At 39.3% G+C, this 12,472-nt stretch overlaps 1 protein-coding gene across 3 annotated transcripts in view; it reads left to right on the forward strand.

The window, feature by feature from the left end:
• The window catches only part of AFG1L (AFG1 like ATPase), a 58,337-nt gene that overhangs the window by 12,782 nt on the left and 33,083 nt on the right, over positions 1 to 12,472 (forward strand). For all 3 annotated transcript variants that reach the window (XR_014546839.1, XM_083608401.1, XM_083608402.1), the window contains exons 6-7: positions 5,664 to 5,763; positions 11,838 to 11,896. Coding sequence is in view for 2 of the 3 variants with exons in the window: in XM_083608401.1 (XP_083464527.1) it covers positions 5,664 to 5,763; positions 11,838 to 11,896 (159 nt within the window). In the remaining variant the exon portion in view is untranslated. The remainder of the gene's footprint in view (positions 1 to 5,663; positions 5,764 to 11,837; positions 11,897 to 12,472) is intronic.

Genomic DNA, 12,472 nt, shown 5'->3' on the forward strand with positions numbered 1-12,472 from the left:
AATGAGCTGAAATCTGCACTGATCAGTGTACTGATCCTCTGGATGCCCTGAATAGCATAGTCAGTGTGGATGCTGTTTCTGGCCAGCACAATCACTTAATAATGTAGATTACTCTCTTTGTCACAGGACAAAACAAAGAAATGAAGCTGTGGATGCAATTCTGAACTGAGCTGCTTTCTCCACTCCTGCATTCAATAGGGCATTTTATTCCACTGCAATAGTCAGTTGCTTCATTCAGCAGAGTTTTGTCCTACAAACAGTGCCTTCAGAGACCTCTTCATGCTATAATACTTGAAACAAGATTATCCGGAGTTTCCTTTAGACAAAAGTACATCTACAAAGTTGTAATCCAAATTTATTCCAGTTTTATAGTTCAAGAAGCCCAGAATCAGAGCTGTCCACATTGTTGTGTGGAATCTTGCCACTTCCCTTTTGCAATATCCCAGTATTTTTTCTCTTTGGCATGTGAAAATTCACAGCTGGGTTAATAGTAATCAAGGTGGCACAAGGCAATCAAGTGTGTTTGTTTCCTGACAGGTGATAAATCTGTTGAGGAGTTCATCATTAAAATACTTGTAGTCCCATTGTGTCCCTGTTATATCCAGCAACTGAGCTGCAGACCATTTGTAAATGACCAGTGGAGAATAGGGAATATGATAAATGGCATGAATCAGCCAAAGACAAATTATACCAGTCTAGCCTAATTTCCTCCTTTGATAGGAAACTGGCATAGCAGACTATGGAGATGTAGTGTATATAATATACCTTGACTTTAAGGCCTTGGATACTGTTAAATGGGTGAGTGAGGTAAGTGTTGGCTCCAGAGCCATTAGCTGAATGATCATAGAGTATGTGTATTAATGGGCTGCCATCAAGATGAAGTACAGTGAGATACAATTTTAATGGGTTAGATAGTTGGGCACTAGACATGTGGATGATGATGGTAGCTTTGAATTTCATATGCTACAACAATAGCTTTCTCCACTGGAAAAAGGGAGCATGGAAAGAATACCCTTGTGAAGGTAATTTTAGAAGCAAGATATTATCCACTGTGTACTTCTGAAGAAGAAAAAATGAAATGGCAACCAAGATACATTATCTGATAAGATACCACTTCCCCCTCGAAAGAGCTCTGTGGTCACGATGATTTCCATTTGCCAATTGATACTTGAAATATGAGAAAATGATTTCACCAGAGTTACCCAGCGTCAAGGAGTTGAATCTCAGCATGGGCTGCTGGACCCAAATGTCTTCTAGCATTCACTTTCTCTGCTGCTAAAACTGTTTGAAGAAAAGCACCTATATAGTTGCTTTCTATAGGTAACTGATAGAAAGGATTTGAAAAAAACGTTAGAAGCTAATGTTTCTATAAAACGTTTCTATATTGTTGTGCCCTGGGCAATAACTTTAGATTGAGTTATTCCTTTTTCTTTAATTCCTCCGAGTAACAGCCTTGACATTGAAATAATGACAGCTGGGTACTGCATCTCCTCTTGTTCAAGGGGACAACAGCAGTTCAAGAGCAGCCCTCATGTCATACTGGTTTGGGAGGCACTGATTTTGCTCTCCAGCAGCCATAGTTGTTATATGTACAGATATCAGGCCAGGGACACATGCCTGGGTTGGAGACTAAACTGAGCTTATAGAGTGAAGCAGTAGTGCAAACAGAGGATGGTTGGAATGGATGGATGTGAGGTATATCACCTGAGGCAAGCCACAAAATGGCACTCCCCTGCCAAGGAAGGTGGGTGAGTGAAGATCTACATCGGGAACAAGGGTGGTAGGAGACCAGCAGCGCCTCCTATTTGCCAAGGGGCCACAGCTGAAGTGGCATGGAGGCAGCTGCCAAGGATAAGGCAGATCCAGCCTTCTAGGAGCTCACCACAGTCGTTGCTGCTGCTGCATTGGCAGGAGTGGGCGATGCATTCCTTGGAGGCCGGATCTGCTGTCCCTGTGGATCCTGCTACCTGAGGTGGCCACTCACTTTGCCTCATGGTTGGGCTAGCCCTGTGCCTGGGTTTGTGTCAGATGTGTAGTCCTGAGGCGTGTACTATTTTTCACTGACTGCCACCATAACAGTCACTGCATAAGGTACTGTGATTTCTAGCTGGTTCTGGTCTTTCACCTCAGGCGAGCTTCTGTGGCATTCATTTCAGAATGGCCTTACTGCTTACCAGTGGTGGAGCTTCATGCTCCGGCACCAGGGGGCGAGAGCAGGTGGGGGCAGGGCTGGTGCATGTCCCAGGGTCGGGGTGCACCGCCCGCAGGGGCATGGCGTGCATCCTGGGGGTGTGGCGTGCCGCCAGCAGAGGCGTGGTGCCCGTCACGGGCAGAGGGGGCAGCAGCGATGACACCCTACTGGGATTGCGCTGCCAGGGGCGGTGCGCTTCCCCCACACTCCTCTTCCTCCGCCAGTGCTGCTCACTAGTAACTGGGTGACCATTTTTAGGACTGTGGCTGATACCCAACGAAGTCTTCCTGAAGATTCTTAAGTTGGTGGCTTTCAGTGGGTCTACTTCAAGTACGACATTGTTGAATTCTCATCCAGTGTGTTCTTTTCAACTGTGTATTTCTTGGGCATGTACTAAGACACATGGCTTTCTGGCTTGTATTGCATTCCTGGCCTGTGTGTTCATACCCTTTTCTACTACTTGTTGTGACTTGATGGGCTTGTGTTCTCTGCTTTGAAGGAGTGGGATGCTGTTCAACTGATTGGTCAAATGTAATCAGAAGCATTAAAAAGTGCTTGATTAATTGATTGGTCAACTTTTCAAGATGTCATATTTGTAGACTTGAAACAAAAAGAGAGTGTCAAGGTAATTACAGTAACCTTGTATTAAACAATATGTCTAAATTCTAAATTATTGTATTCAGTTATTATTTATAAAATTTGATACTGTTTGTAAATATGTACCTATTGGAGCTAACCCCGGGTCTTGAAATACATTCTGCTGTACAGTGGACCCTCCGGGTACAAATTTAATCCCTTTCCAGGGGTCCGTGCAAACCCCAAAAATTTCGTAAGAAGAGGTGCCGCTTCTGCGCGTGGCGCTATAGAGCGCTTCTGCACATGTGCGCACGGCGAAACCCAGAAGTATACACTTCTGGGTTTGCCGTGTTCACAACCCAAAAATTATGTTACCCGAAGGTAACGTAACCCAAGGGTCCACTGTATTTACTACATCGACAGTATTCAAGAGATGGAAGAGCCACTTTGGCTTTCACTTCAAATCACAGGATTGATTAAAGCAGTTACAGATTTTGTTCCAAATGAAATTAAGCACACACGGTAACTATAAAATACAGAAGTTAGTTGCTGTTATTGCTATAGTATGTAGGTTGATTGTCATTGCCCAGATTCTGTTGCATTAGTGCACATTGGGATGTGCTGCTAAAATAAATACTATTTTTCATCCTGCATCCAGTGAATGCTCTTTTTATATTGCATCTGTCTTCTTCCTTAGTCTTATGTCATCCTCATAAATCCCAACCAGAAATGAAAAGGCTCTTCAGAAACAGAGTAGTCTGAAGTCATTAATGGTAAGGGGGGGTGGTAATAGAATGCTAACTGTATGGAAGACAGAAAAATTGAGAAGCACTGTGTGATGTTATCAATATCTCATGTGTTCGGTAAAAATGAATATGCTTTATGTAATGCTTATAGTCCGGAAAAGCTGCTGAAAACATGTAATAAAAAAACTTAAGCTCTTATTTTTGAGCTAACACTAATTACTGCTTATACATGCTTATGTTCTTCATTCATTATAAGAAACTGTACCAATCAGAGGATAACTGAGCTTCAAGCACTTACACACATACATTATGATTTTTTTTCAACTTAAGAGAAAAGAAAGCAACTCTAGGTCATAAAAATCTTTTCTCTTAAATGCTAATGAAATTTCTCCATTCTCTCCATTAGCAGATCCCTCTTATTGGTAATTTGTATCCTTTTCTTTTGTTCCCATTTATAATGAATGCTGGGCACAGAAAGAACCTGGGCTTTGAGAATGCTTTCACTTTTGTCTTCTCTTCCAAAGCTACACAGGATCAAAAGGACATAAATTGGCACCCAAGTACACAGAATGACTCTTGCTTTTTTAATTATGTAGCTTTTAAAAAAATTAATGTATTTTGGTAGGCAAATAGATTCAAATTCTGAAACATCAAAACACCAACTAAGAAGGCCTCTTTGCATTTCCTCTGGTCATAAATATTTTGCAGCTTAATGTGCCAGAGTGTTAGGCCTTGTCAAAGTCTCCCTGTTGTAAACCTAGATTGTCCTATTGCATGACGCCTTCCACTTCAATTTCCAAACTAGAAGAAAGGTGTGTATTTCTTCCTCTTTTCCTTTCTGTTGCCTTCTGCATATTTCAATGGTCTCATGAAGCTAGGTTTTGTTGTTGTTGTTTAAAAAACTGTTTAGTTCTCTTTTTCTTTCTTTATTCCTAGCCCCAAAGATCCTAATTTCTCTCATGGTTATATGTCAGGATTGATTGTGTTTGCATGTGCAGCCACCCCATTCACAGTATTGCAGGGCCCCCCCACCGCCCAGTCCTGCAGCCGTGAGTCAATTGGTTCAGACAGAGCCTCTTCCAAAACTAGCTCTTAATGTGTCACAAGTGCCTTTTAAAGAAGCATAGAAGGGTACTATGGGCAAAGGCAGCTGAGCTGTTTGCTCTGATTTCAGATGTATTACAGCTACTTTGTTCAAAAACTCAGCTCTGCCTTAAAGCATTTTCAGCTGGCCTTTCTCATACCTGCTTCTGCATTTGTTCTCTTTCTCCATGGTAAGTTTGTGTTTAATTTAAATTCAGCGTATAATAAAGTTAGTATTTTGAGCCCAACTGTAATAATTTGATGAACAATAAGCAAGAAAGTGAAAACGTTCAGACAAAAGTTTCTTTTCATTATTAATTGCTGCCCTCATTTTTATTGAGACAACGAGTTAGTGAGTGTGTATGTGTGTGTCTATGAAGGGAGAGAGTGATTTGTGTCTGTGAAGGTTAGAAGAGGCTGACTGTGCTGGAACTGACTGCAGTGCCTTTTTGATTATTCATGGACAGTAATAGAAGGCACTTAAAAAGAACAATGAAATTGCTTATTTTTTGTGATGGGCCATCTGTTGAATTGTTTTGTGCAACAATTGCACAATAGTATCTATGTCATATCATTCTATTTTCAACAGCAGCTGATTATGTATACTTGGCTACTTGTCCTTTTTTCCAAAAGTTCCATGACCATTTAAAGTCACCTTTGTGATCCTTTGCTGGAAAGGTAATAGAAGTGTAAAGCAGCTGGTGTGTATTTTCTTCCTTGATCTTCTGAGGGTTGTGTGTGTGTGTGTTGGTCCAAATTAATTAGGCCTCTTAAATGTTTGGATCTATTTTTCTGTGTTTCCCACCTGTAGTTTTAGAATGGAAGTTAACACAGAATTGTTCCAGCAGTTTGTTAAAAAATGATGGGGCTCTGTAATAAAGAACCGACATATTGTTGCACATTCACTGCTTATTAATTATTCCCTCCTTTTCTGCTGCAAGTGGTAATTAGAATCTTCTGTCATTTAACCAACAAGCCTCTTTTGTGACTACAAAAAACCAGTTGCAGATCAGTTAATGGAGCAAGTCAAAATCAGCCTCTCATGATGGCGGTGTTGTCTTCTGCAGGTCACAGACATTGCTGATGCCATGATTCTCAAGCAGCTCTTTGAAAACCTGTTTCAAAATGGTGTTGTTGTTGTAGCAACATCCAACAGGCCACCAGAAGGTAAAACCAAACAATATGTTGCTATTGGCGTTTTCACTGGAAAGGAATAGATGCCTTGATAAGGTAGCATTACATGTATTCATTTTCTAATTAAGATCAATCTCTTGTGTTGTTTCTATTGTAATTTTTTAAGGTTCTACGCTGTGCCCTAAATGGCACACTTCCTTGGCTTCTGTTCAAATATATGGAAGTGAGGAATATAGTCATGCTAAGGAAACTGCATGGTGTATAGGAGGTAGGAACTCTGAGCAGGAGAGTTGCAGTCATGAACTTCTGTGAACGAAACTCTTCTTATGTGAATGGAAGTGTCTTCAGTTCATGGAACAATTGTTGTAGCACTGAAAAGCCAATGGTCCTTTCATGCTAGAAGATGGAAAGTGGAAGGAAGAAAAAGGTGAGGGGAAAGGGTGATCAGCATTATGCATTTATGACTGCCCCCTGGGTAATTATTTATAGGATTGGTAATATTGCTGATCATCAGGGAGAATGAGCTGAGAAAAATGGATGCTCACGTAAATGTGATGTAGTATTCAGAGCGTCAGACTAGATCCAAGGAGAATGGGTTCAAATCTCCACTTAAGTCATGAAGCTCAGAATGGCCATGGACCAGTCATTTCTTTCTCTGCCTTACAGGGTGGTGAGTGGGGGAGAACAATGTACATTGTCCTGAGCTCTGTGAAGAAAGACAAGGATAAGCATACAATGTAATAATAATTGCATGATAAAATAGACAAATGATAGTGATATATTCTCTGGCATAAGGCCCAAGATTAATGAGACCTACTCTAAAACAATCAGGTGTACCTGTAGCAAGAAATGTAATAAATAATTGGAATAAGAAACTAAGAAAATGACTGGCTGCTACAAGAAAGAACATGAAAATCTTTAAAGTTTCTCAACAAATGTTGAATGAAATTGCAAATTAATGTGGAAACATGTTTAATAAACTTAAAACTGAAAATGAAACCTCACATATCTTTGTTGCTAAGTAAACATCTAAAAGGAACAAAAACTTTCCTTTAATCACTTTATATTTTGATTGTTTCTTAAAAACTAGTAAGGAACAAAAAAAATCTACTAGCTGTACTATTACAGAGACATAATCTGTAGTCAGCCATTTGTGTGTGAGAGGAGTGGTTTATGGTAAGTACTGCAAATATGATATTGCAGATAAAAACTGCATATTTACTCAGTACTGTTATTTTCTGCAATCTAGTGTAGTTATGTTTGTTTCTCAAGAATTTCTGAAAAACATATATGTATTTACTAATACTACCATTGCTGGTTCCATGTGGATAATATGGTAAGATCCTTAGTAGACTTTCACAGACTTCATTCAGTTCTTAAATGAAACAGCAGGTTCAGCTGGCTTCTCACATCAATAAATGACTGGTGAGGAAGTGCTCTCCATGGCCTATTACCAGATACTCAACACTGCAATACAAGTGAACAGAGTAGGAACTGGGAATAGAAATAAAATGACTCTCCCTAATAAACAGAAGTTGGGTCTCTGGCCGGTGTCTACCCAGATAGTGATAAGAAGCATGGAGATCTAGCAAGGTGGGCCCAATTCATGACTTCCTGTCTTCAAACAGTATCCTGTCCATCAGCTAATTGTTTGGAATAAACCACCTAGAGATGAGTTTTTGTGTTTGACTGACAGCTTTATGATTTCCTCTGGGAGCCAGCTTCCTCCAAGGTTATTGGAAAGGTCTGATAGCCTCCATTAGTTATGTTTTGCCTGTTTCAAGTTGAATAGTTTATTACACTTTCTAGTTTGCTCCATTTCAAAATCTTGGAAATAATCATAAGCTAATCCAGTTTTTTAAAATACATAATTTTTAAAATCCAGAAGACATATCCCATGGTAACCTTGCCTGCTGTATTACTGGTTTATGCATAGTTTTCAAAAATGAGTACAAAAAGGGGGAAGTGATTGGCCACATTTCTATGAATGAAGTTCAGACGTTAGGTGTTTTATGTCTTCAGAAGAAAGGATTTTGGGGCAGCCACTGAAAACAGCGCTTTGTGTACCCTTGATGAGCAGATTCTATATTCAAAGAACATCTTTATTGGGTGTAGAAGTTGTGAAGGGGTTCTGGAAGAGGATATGTTCTCTTGATTGAACCTGTACTGCTCAGAGTTCTAAACACCTACACACCAAATTATGCTCATAAGTAGTAGGAAGTCAGGCTAGGAGGCTCATTGGCATGATGAGCTTCCACAGACTGCCTCTGGCTAGAGGCATAATATTAATTTCTGTGCCAGCTAAAATTTCTGTATATCAGCAAATGCAACAATACATAAGGTGCATTATAGTAAGTCTAGCTCTGATTCTACAAAGGCATGATTTCGGCAGCCTGAAAAACGGAGCCAGCCTTACCAAATGGCATTGGTGAAAAATCATTTGTGGACACTGCCAGCAACACTCTTGAGTGGACAGGAAAGACTGAACCCCTGGGATGGTAGGAGTTCTTGTCTCCTAATAAGCAGAACCATACAATGGTGATCTCACAGATATTTGTCCAGAACCCCATCATTAATACTGTAATGCAATGATGGGAAACTTTGTTCAATTCAATGGCCACAATTCCGTGTAGCGGCCATGTATCAGTGGTGGGTGTGGCTAGAAACACCTCTTGCCATCCTTCAAGGCAAGCAGTAACTGTCATCATAATTCAAAGACACTTTCAAGCTGGTTAAGATTACTAGAGGAAAGGACATAGAAGGACCAATGAGGGGTTCAACCTTGGGCAGAATCCTGGGGACCAGGTGGAGACACTGGAGGGTTTCATTTGGCCCCTGGGCCTGAGGTTTCTTACTCCTGCCTTAATTATAATGCTGAAGCTCATTAAAAAATGCCATAGCATCTGCAGAGTCCTGTTGCTATTTAGGCAGATTTAAACCAGGCATAGGCAAACTCGGCCCTCCAGATGTTTTGGGACTACGACTCACATCATGCCTGACCACTGGTCCTGTTAGCTAGGGATGATGGGAGTTGTAGTCCCAAAACATCTGGAGGGCCGAGGTTGCCTATGCCTGGATTTAAACCAATACCTCTAGCATAGTCTTGATGTAGTATGTGACTGACAAAATTGAGAAGTTCATAGAAATGAGAAAAACAATGCTGTAATTTCAGGTACCAGTCTCTGCCTATGAAATTTTAAAAAGCTTAGACCTGTGGTTCACAGACTTTCCACTCCCAGTCCTACGGACTACTTGAAAATTGCTGAGGATCTTTCTACCTGTTCTTACAGTTGTAATGCACTGAGCCAGATGTTGTATGCTTTTTAATTGATTTTTACTGTTTATTTTACTTATTGCATATTGTAATAAGCAACCACCTTAATGAAGCTCGCGAATTTCAGTTTGAGAACCTTGTCTTATACCCAGCACAACATCAGTGTTAGGGCTGCCATATGTCCAAGAGGGATTTCTGAAATGTGGCGCTTTGTCCTGTATCTTAGGCAAGTCAATCTAAAAAGCTCAACAATTTTGAGGCCTTCCTAAAAATAAAAATAAGCAACCCTGTCTTCGTGCTAGGATTAACAATCATGGCATGCTCTGCCTCTCAGAAATTCAATTAATGAGTGTGCAGCTCTTCTGGAAACATCATAAGGCTCAATTGTTTTGGCTGGTTTTCAGGAACTGAAGCTAAGCTTCCAGAGGAGTAGGGATTTTAATGGAATTTAATCTGATAAAATCATGCTCAGCTTTATTGGAATTGTCCCGATCCTGGTTAAGCACTGTCATAGTCCCAACAAAGCCAACTGGACCATGATAGTTTCCATGTCATGCAATATCATTTGCTGATATTGCATGACATGGAAACTATCATGGTCCAGTTGGCTTTGTTGGGACTATGACAGTGCTTAACCATTATACAAAAACAAGCATTGAGTTCACAGTCCTTTATAAATATAATAATATTTATAATGACTGTATATGCTTGAAACGGAAACCCTTACTAAACTTCAGGCTAACCCATATCCTTGGCCAGAGTAAAGGTATTCCTGAAGTTTATTCAGGATTTAATTTTCTTATGCTTACCTCCAGACAGCAGTTTTGTTGCTCCAAATAAGCATTATAGCACATCCAAAGGGAATGTGTGCGCTGTCTTGGGCAAATGCATTTTTACAAACCTTTCCTCTGAGATACCTTCACATTTGCTGCAGAAGACCAACTCTGCTGACTGCACACCTTGCATTGGATCCTATCAGCTTTGCTGGCTAGTGGATTATCACTCTGAGAATCCACAGTGTGGGTCGGGCATGCATTGACACAGTGCTTCCAGTTCCTGCAGCTGGCAATAGTTTGATTAAGCGTAAAGCTGATGATTCCTTCAGGAGGCCCAAAGTATGCTACACATTATATTATTTCAATGGGATGTGGGCGAAATAAGTTTGTATTATCCTGAAAGCTCAGCTTTCTCTGCTGCAGAGCAGTTTTGTTGGAGTGCTGTTATCAGCAGATTACTTGCAGACAAAACCATTCTTTCTCCTCCCCTACTCCTCAGTTTTGATGTGATCCATGGTATCTGCATTTTGCCAAATGAGTTAGAATCATATGCTGAGATATTCTGGGTCAGTTTCAGTTATTTATTTGTGTCCAATCTTCCTGAATCACAGATACTATAAAATACAACAAATGAGAATACATCTATTACATCATGGCGATAAATGCATTTGCTTGGGACAGTGAACTCCATTGTTTTAAATGGAACTTACTGTCAAGCACGTATTATTATTATTATTATTATTATTATTATTATTATTATTACCTGTCTTTTCCCCTGATGGGACTTAAGGCAGCTTGCAGATAAAAACAAGAACAGCTAAAACATAGAAAATAACATCCATTAAAAACAATTAAACACTGATAGTTAAAACTATATACATATTAAAGATATGTTTAAAACTGCAATATAATACATTTATTTATGATTGTTGCAAGAGTGGGCCCTTCCAGATATATTATTATAGATGCTGTGTTCTGAAGTTTTTTGGAGCAAAACTGTAGTGGGCTGCCTACACCAGCAATCATGTTTTGCTGATTATAGCTGTTGCTTTTTTCCATCCACACCAGTGACAGGATGTGATCAGATTGAGAAAAATTCTGTGCCTGTAATCACACTCCTTCCATTCCCTTGTTCCACTGAGCAGTAAATGTCAGAGTTATGAGCATGTGCACAGGCTACTGATAGCCCTTTCGTGTGTTTTGCCTTTTTCGGGGTGGGGGGGGGGAAGGGTATGATAAATTGCACAAAACGCATGCATGCATGCATGCATACATACATGTTTTCACATGTTTTATCATAGATTCAAATCAGATTTTCTGGGGATGTTCTATTTCCTCCCATTTTACTTATTTGGAGTGTAATGCAGTCAAATTTATTTTTTAAATGCTGTTTTTTGTCTCTTATACATTAGAGTTTAAGTATATTTTAAAAAGCAGATACTGAAATGTTAATCACTGTATTGTGTAGCTTTACTGTTTATGATTTATAAACTTAACCTCTCCAAAGCAATGAGATACATTTCAACTATGTGGTTAATTTAATTAAGTAAGAAGAATATATTAATTACTTTTAAATACAGTTTAATTTTAAAAAAACATTGCAGCCAAAGATTTAAATTTAAATTATTTTCTTTTTTCCTTCCTTATTTCTTGATTTGGTAGAACAGAGGTAGAGAGCCTGTGTTAGGGTTCCCATATTTCAAACAGTGGGGAAATGTTTTTTGGCCAAAGTTGTTGAGCTTTTGGGGCTAAAAAAATGCTGGATTTCCCTGGACACTGCCCAGTTTCTGCCTGGACACTGCTGCCGACTTCAATATTCTGGATATGCCTGGGAAAATCCGGGCGTATGACAATCCTAGCTGTGTTGAACTCAACCATACTGTTCAACTCTAATTCCCATTGGCACAGCCAACATAGCTGATGGGAATTTAGTCCACAATGCTAGGAAGACCAAAGGTTCCTTCTCCCTAATGTAGAACTTGTATTTGTAAGTAAGACCAAAAGACAATCCTGTCAGATGTATGTGGCGAGGATAATATCCATGTGTTCTCTTTCAGATCTCTATAAAAATGGGCTCCAAAGAGTGAACTTCGTGCCATTCATTGCTGTTCTTAAGGTAAAGGAAGATGTGCTTGATAAGGGATCTTTCTAGCTTACTAATAAGGATCTTTATTGCAAAACTGTTTTGTGCATATTTCTGGGAGTAATTTTCTTTAACCTTCTAGGATTAACTCAATTAGGGGAGGCAGAAGTTAAGATTTCATTTGTAATATTTTTGAATCTTGAGGCTCTACTTTTTCTCCAAACTGAATGACAGAGTTCAGAGCAACAACATAAAAAGAAACATTATCAGAACAGAAGGAAATTTTTACTTCTCAGCTTTTTTTCACATGTAGTATTCATGAAGATAGAAAAAATCCCAAGCCAGGTCTAGGAGAGCACTATCCATTATTACCTGTTACTATTCTACTCTTTTCAAAAATACAAATGACTACAAGGTTCATTTTTCCTATGATTATTTATTTGTTATCTTTTTAAAATTCTTCACTACCTTTCAGAATACAATATTTCCAGTGGTGGCTTACAACCTTTAAAATAATTTAAAAGCATATAAAATATAAACATTATAATCACAGTCATAATAGCAGTAAAAACATTTCAGATCAATGCATTATAGTAATTACCCATGCCA

Source organism: Podarcis filfolensis, assembly GCF_964270895.1.
Source record: "Podarcis filfolensis genome assembly, chromosome: 3".
Classification (NCBI taxonomy): domain Eukaryota; kingdom Metazoa; phylum Chordata; class Lepidosauria; order Squamata; family Lacertidae; genus Podarcis; species Podarcis filfolensis.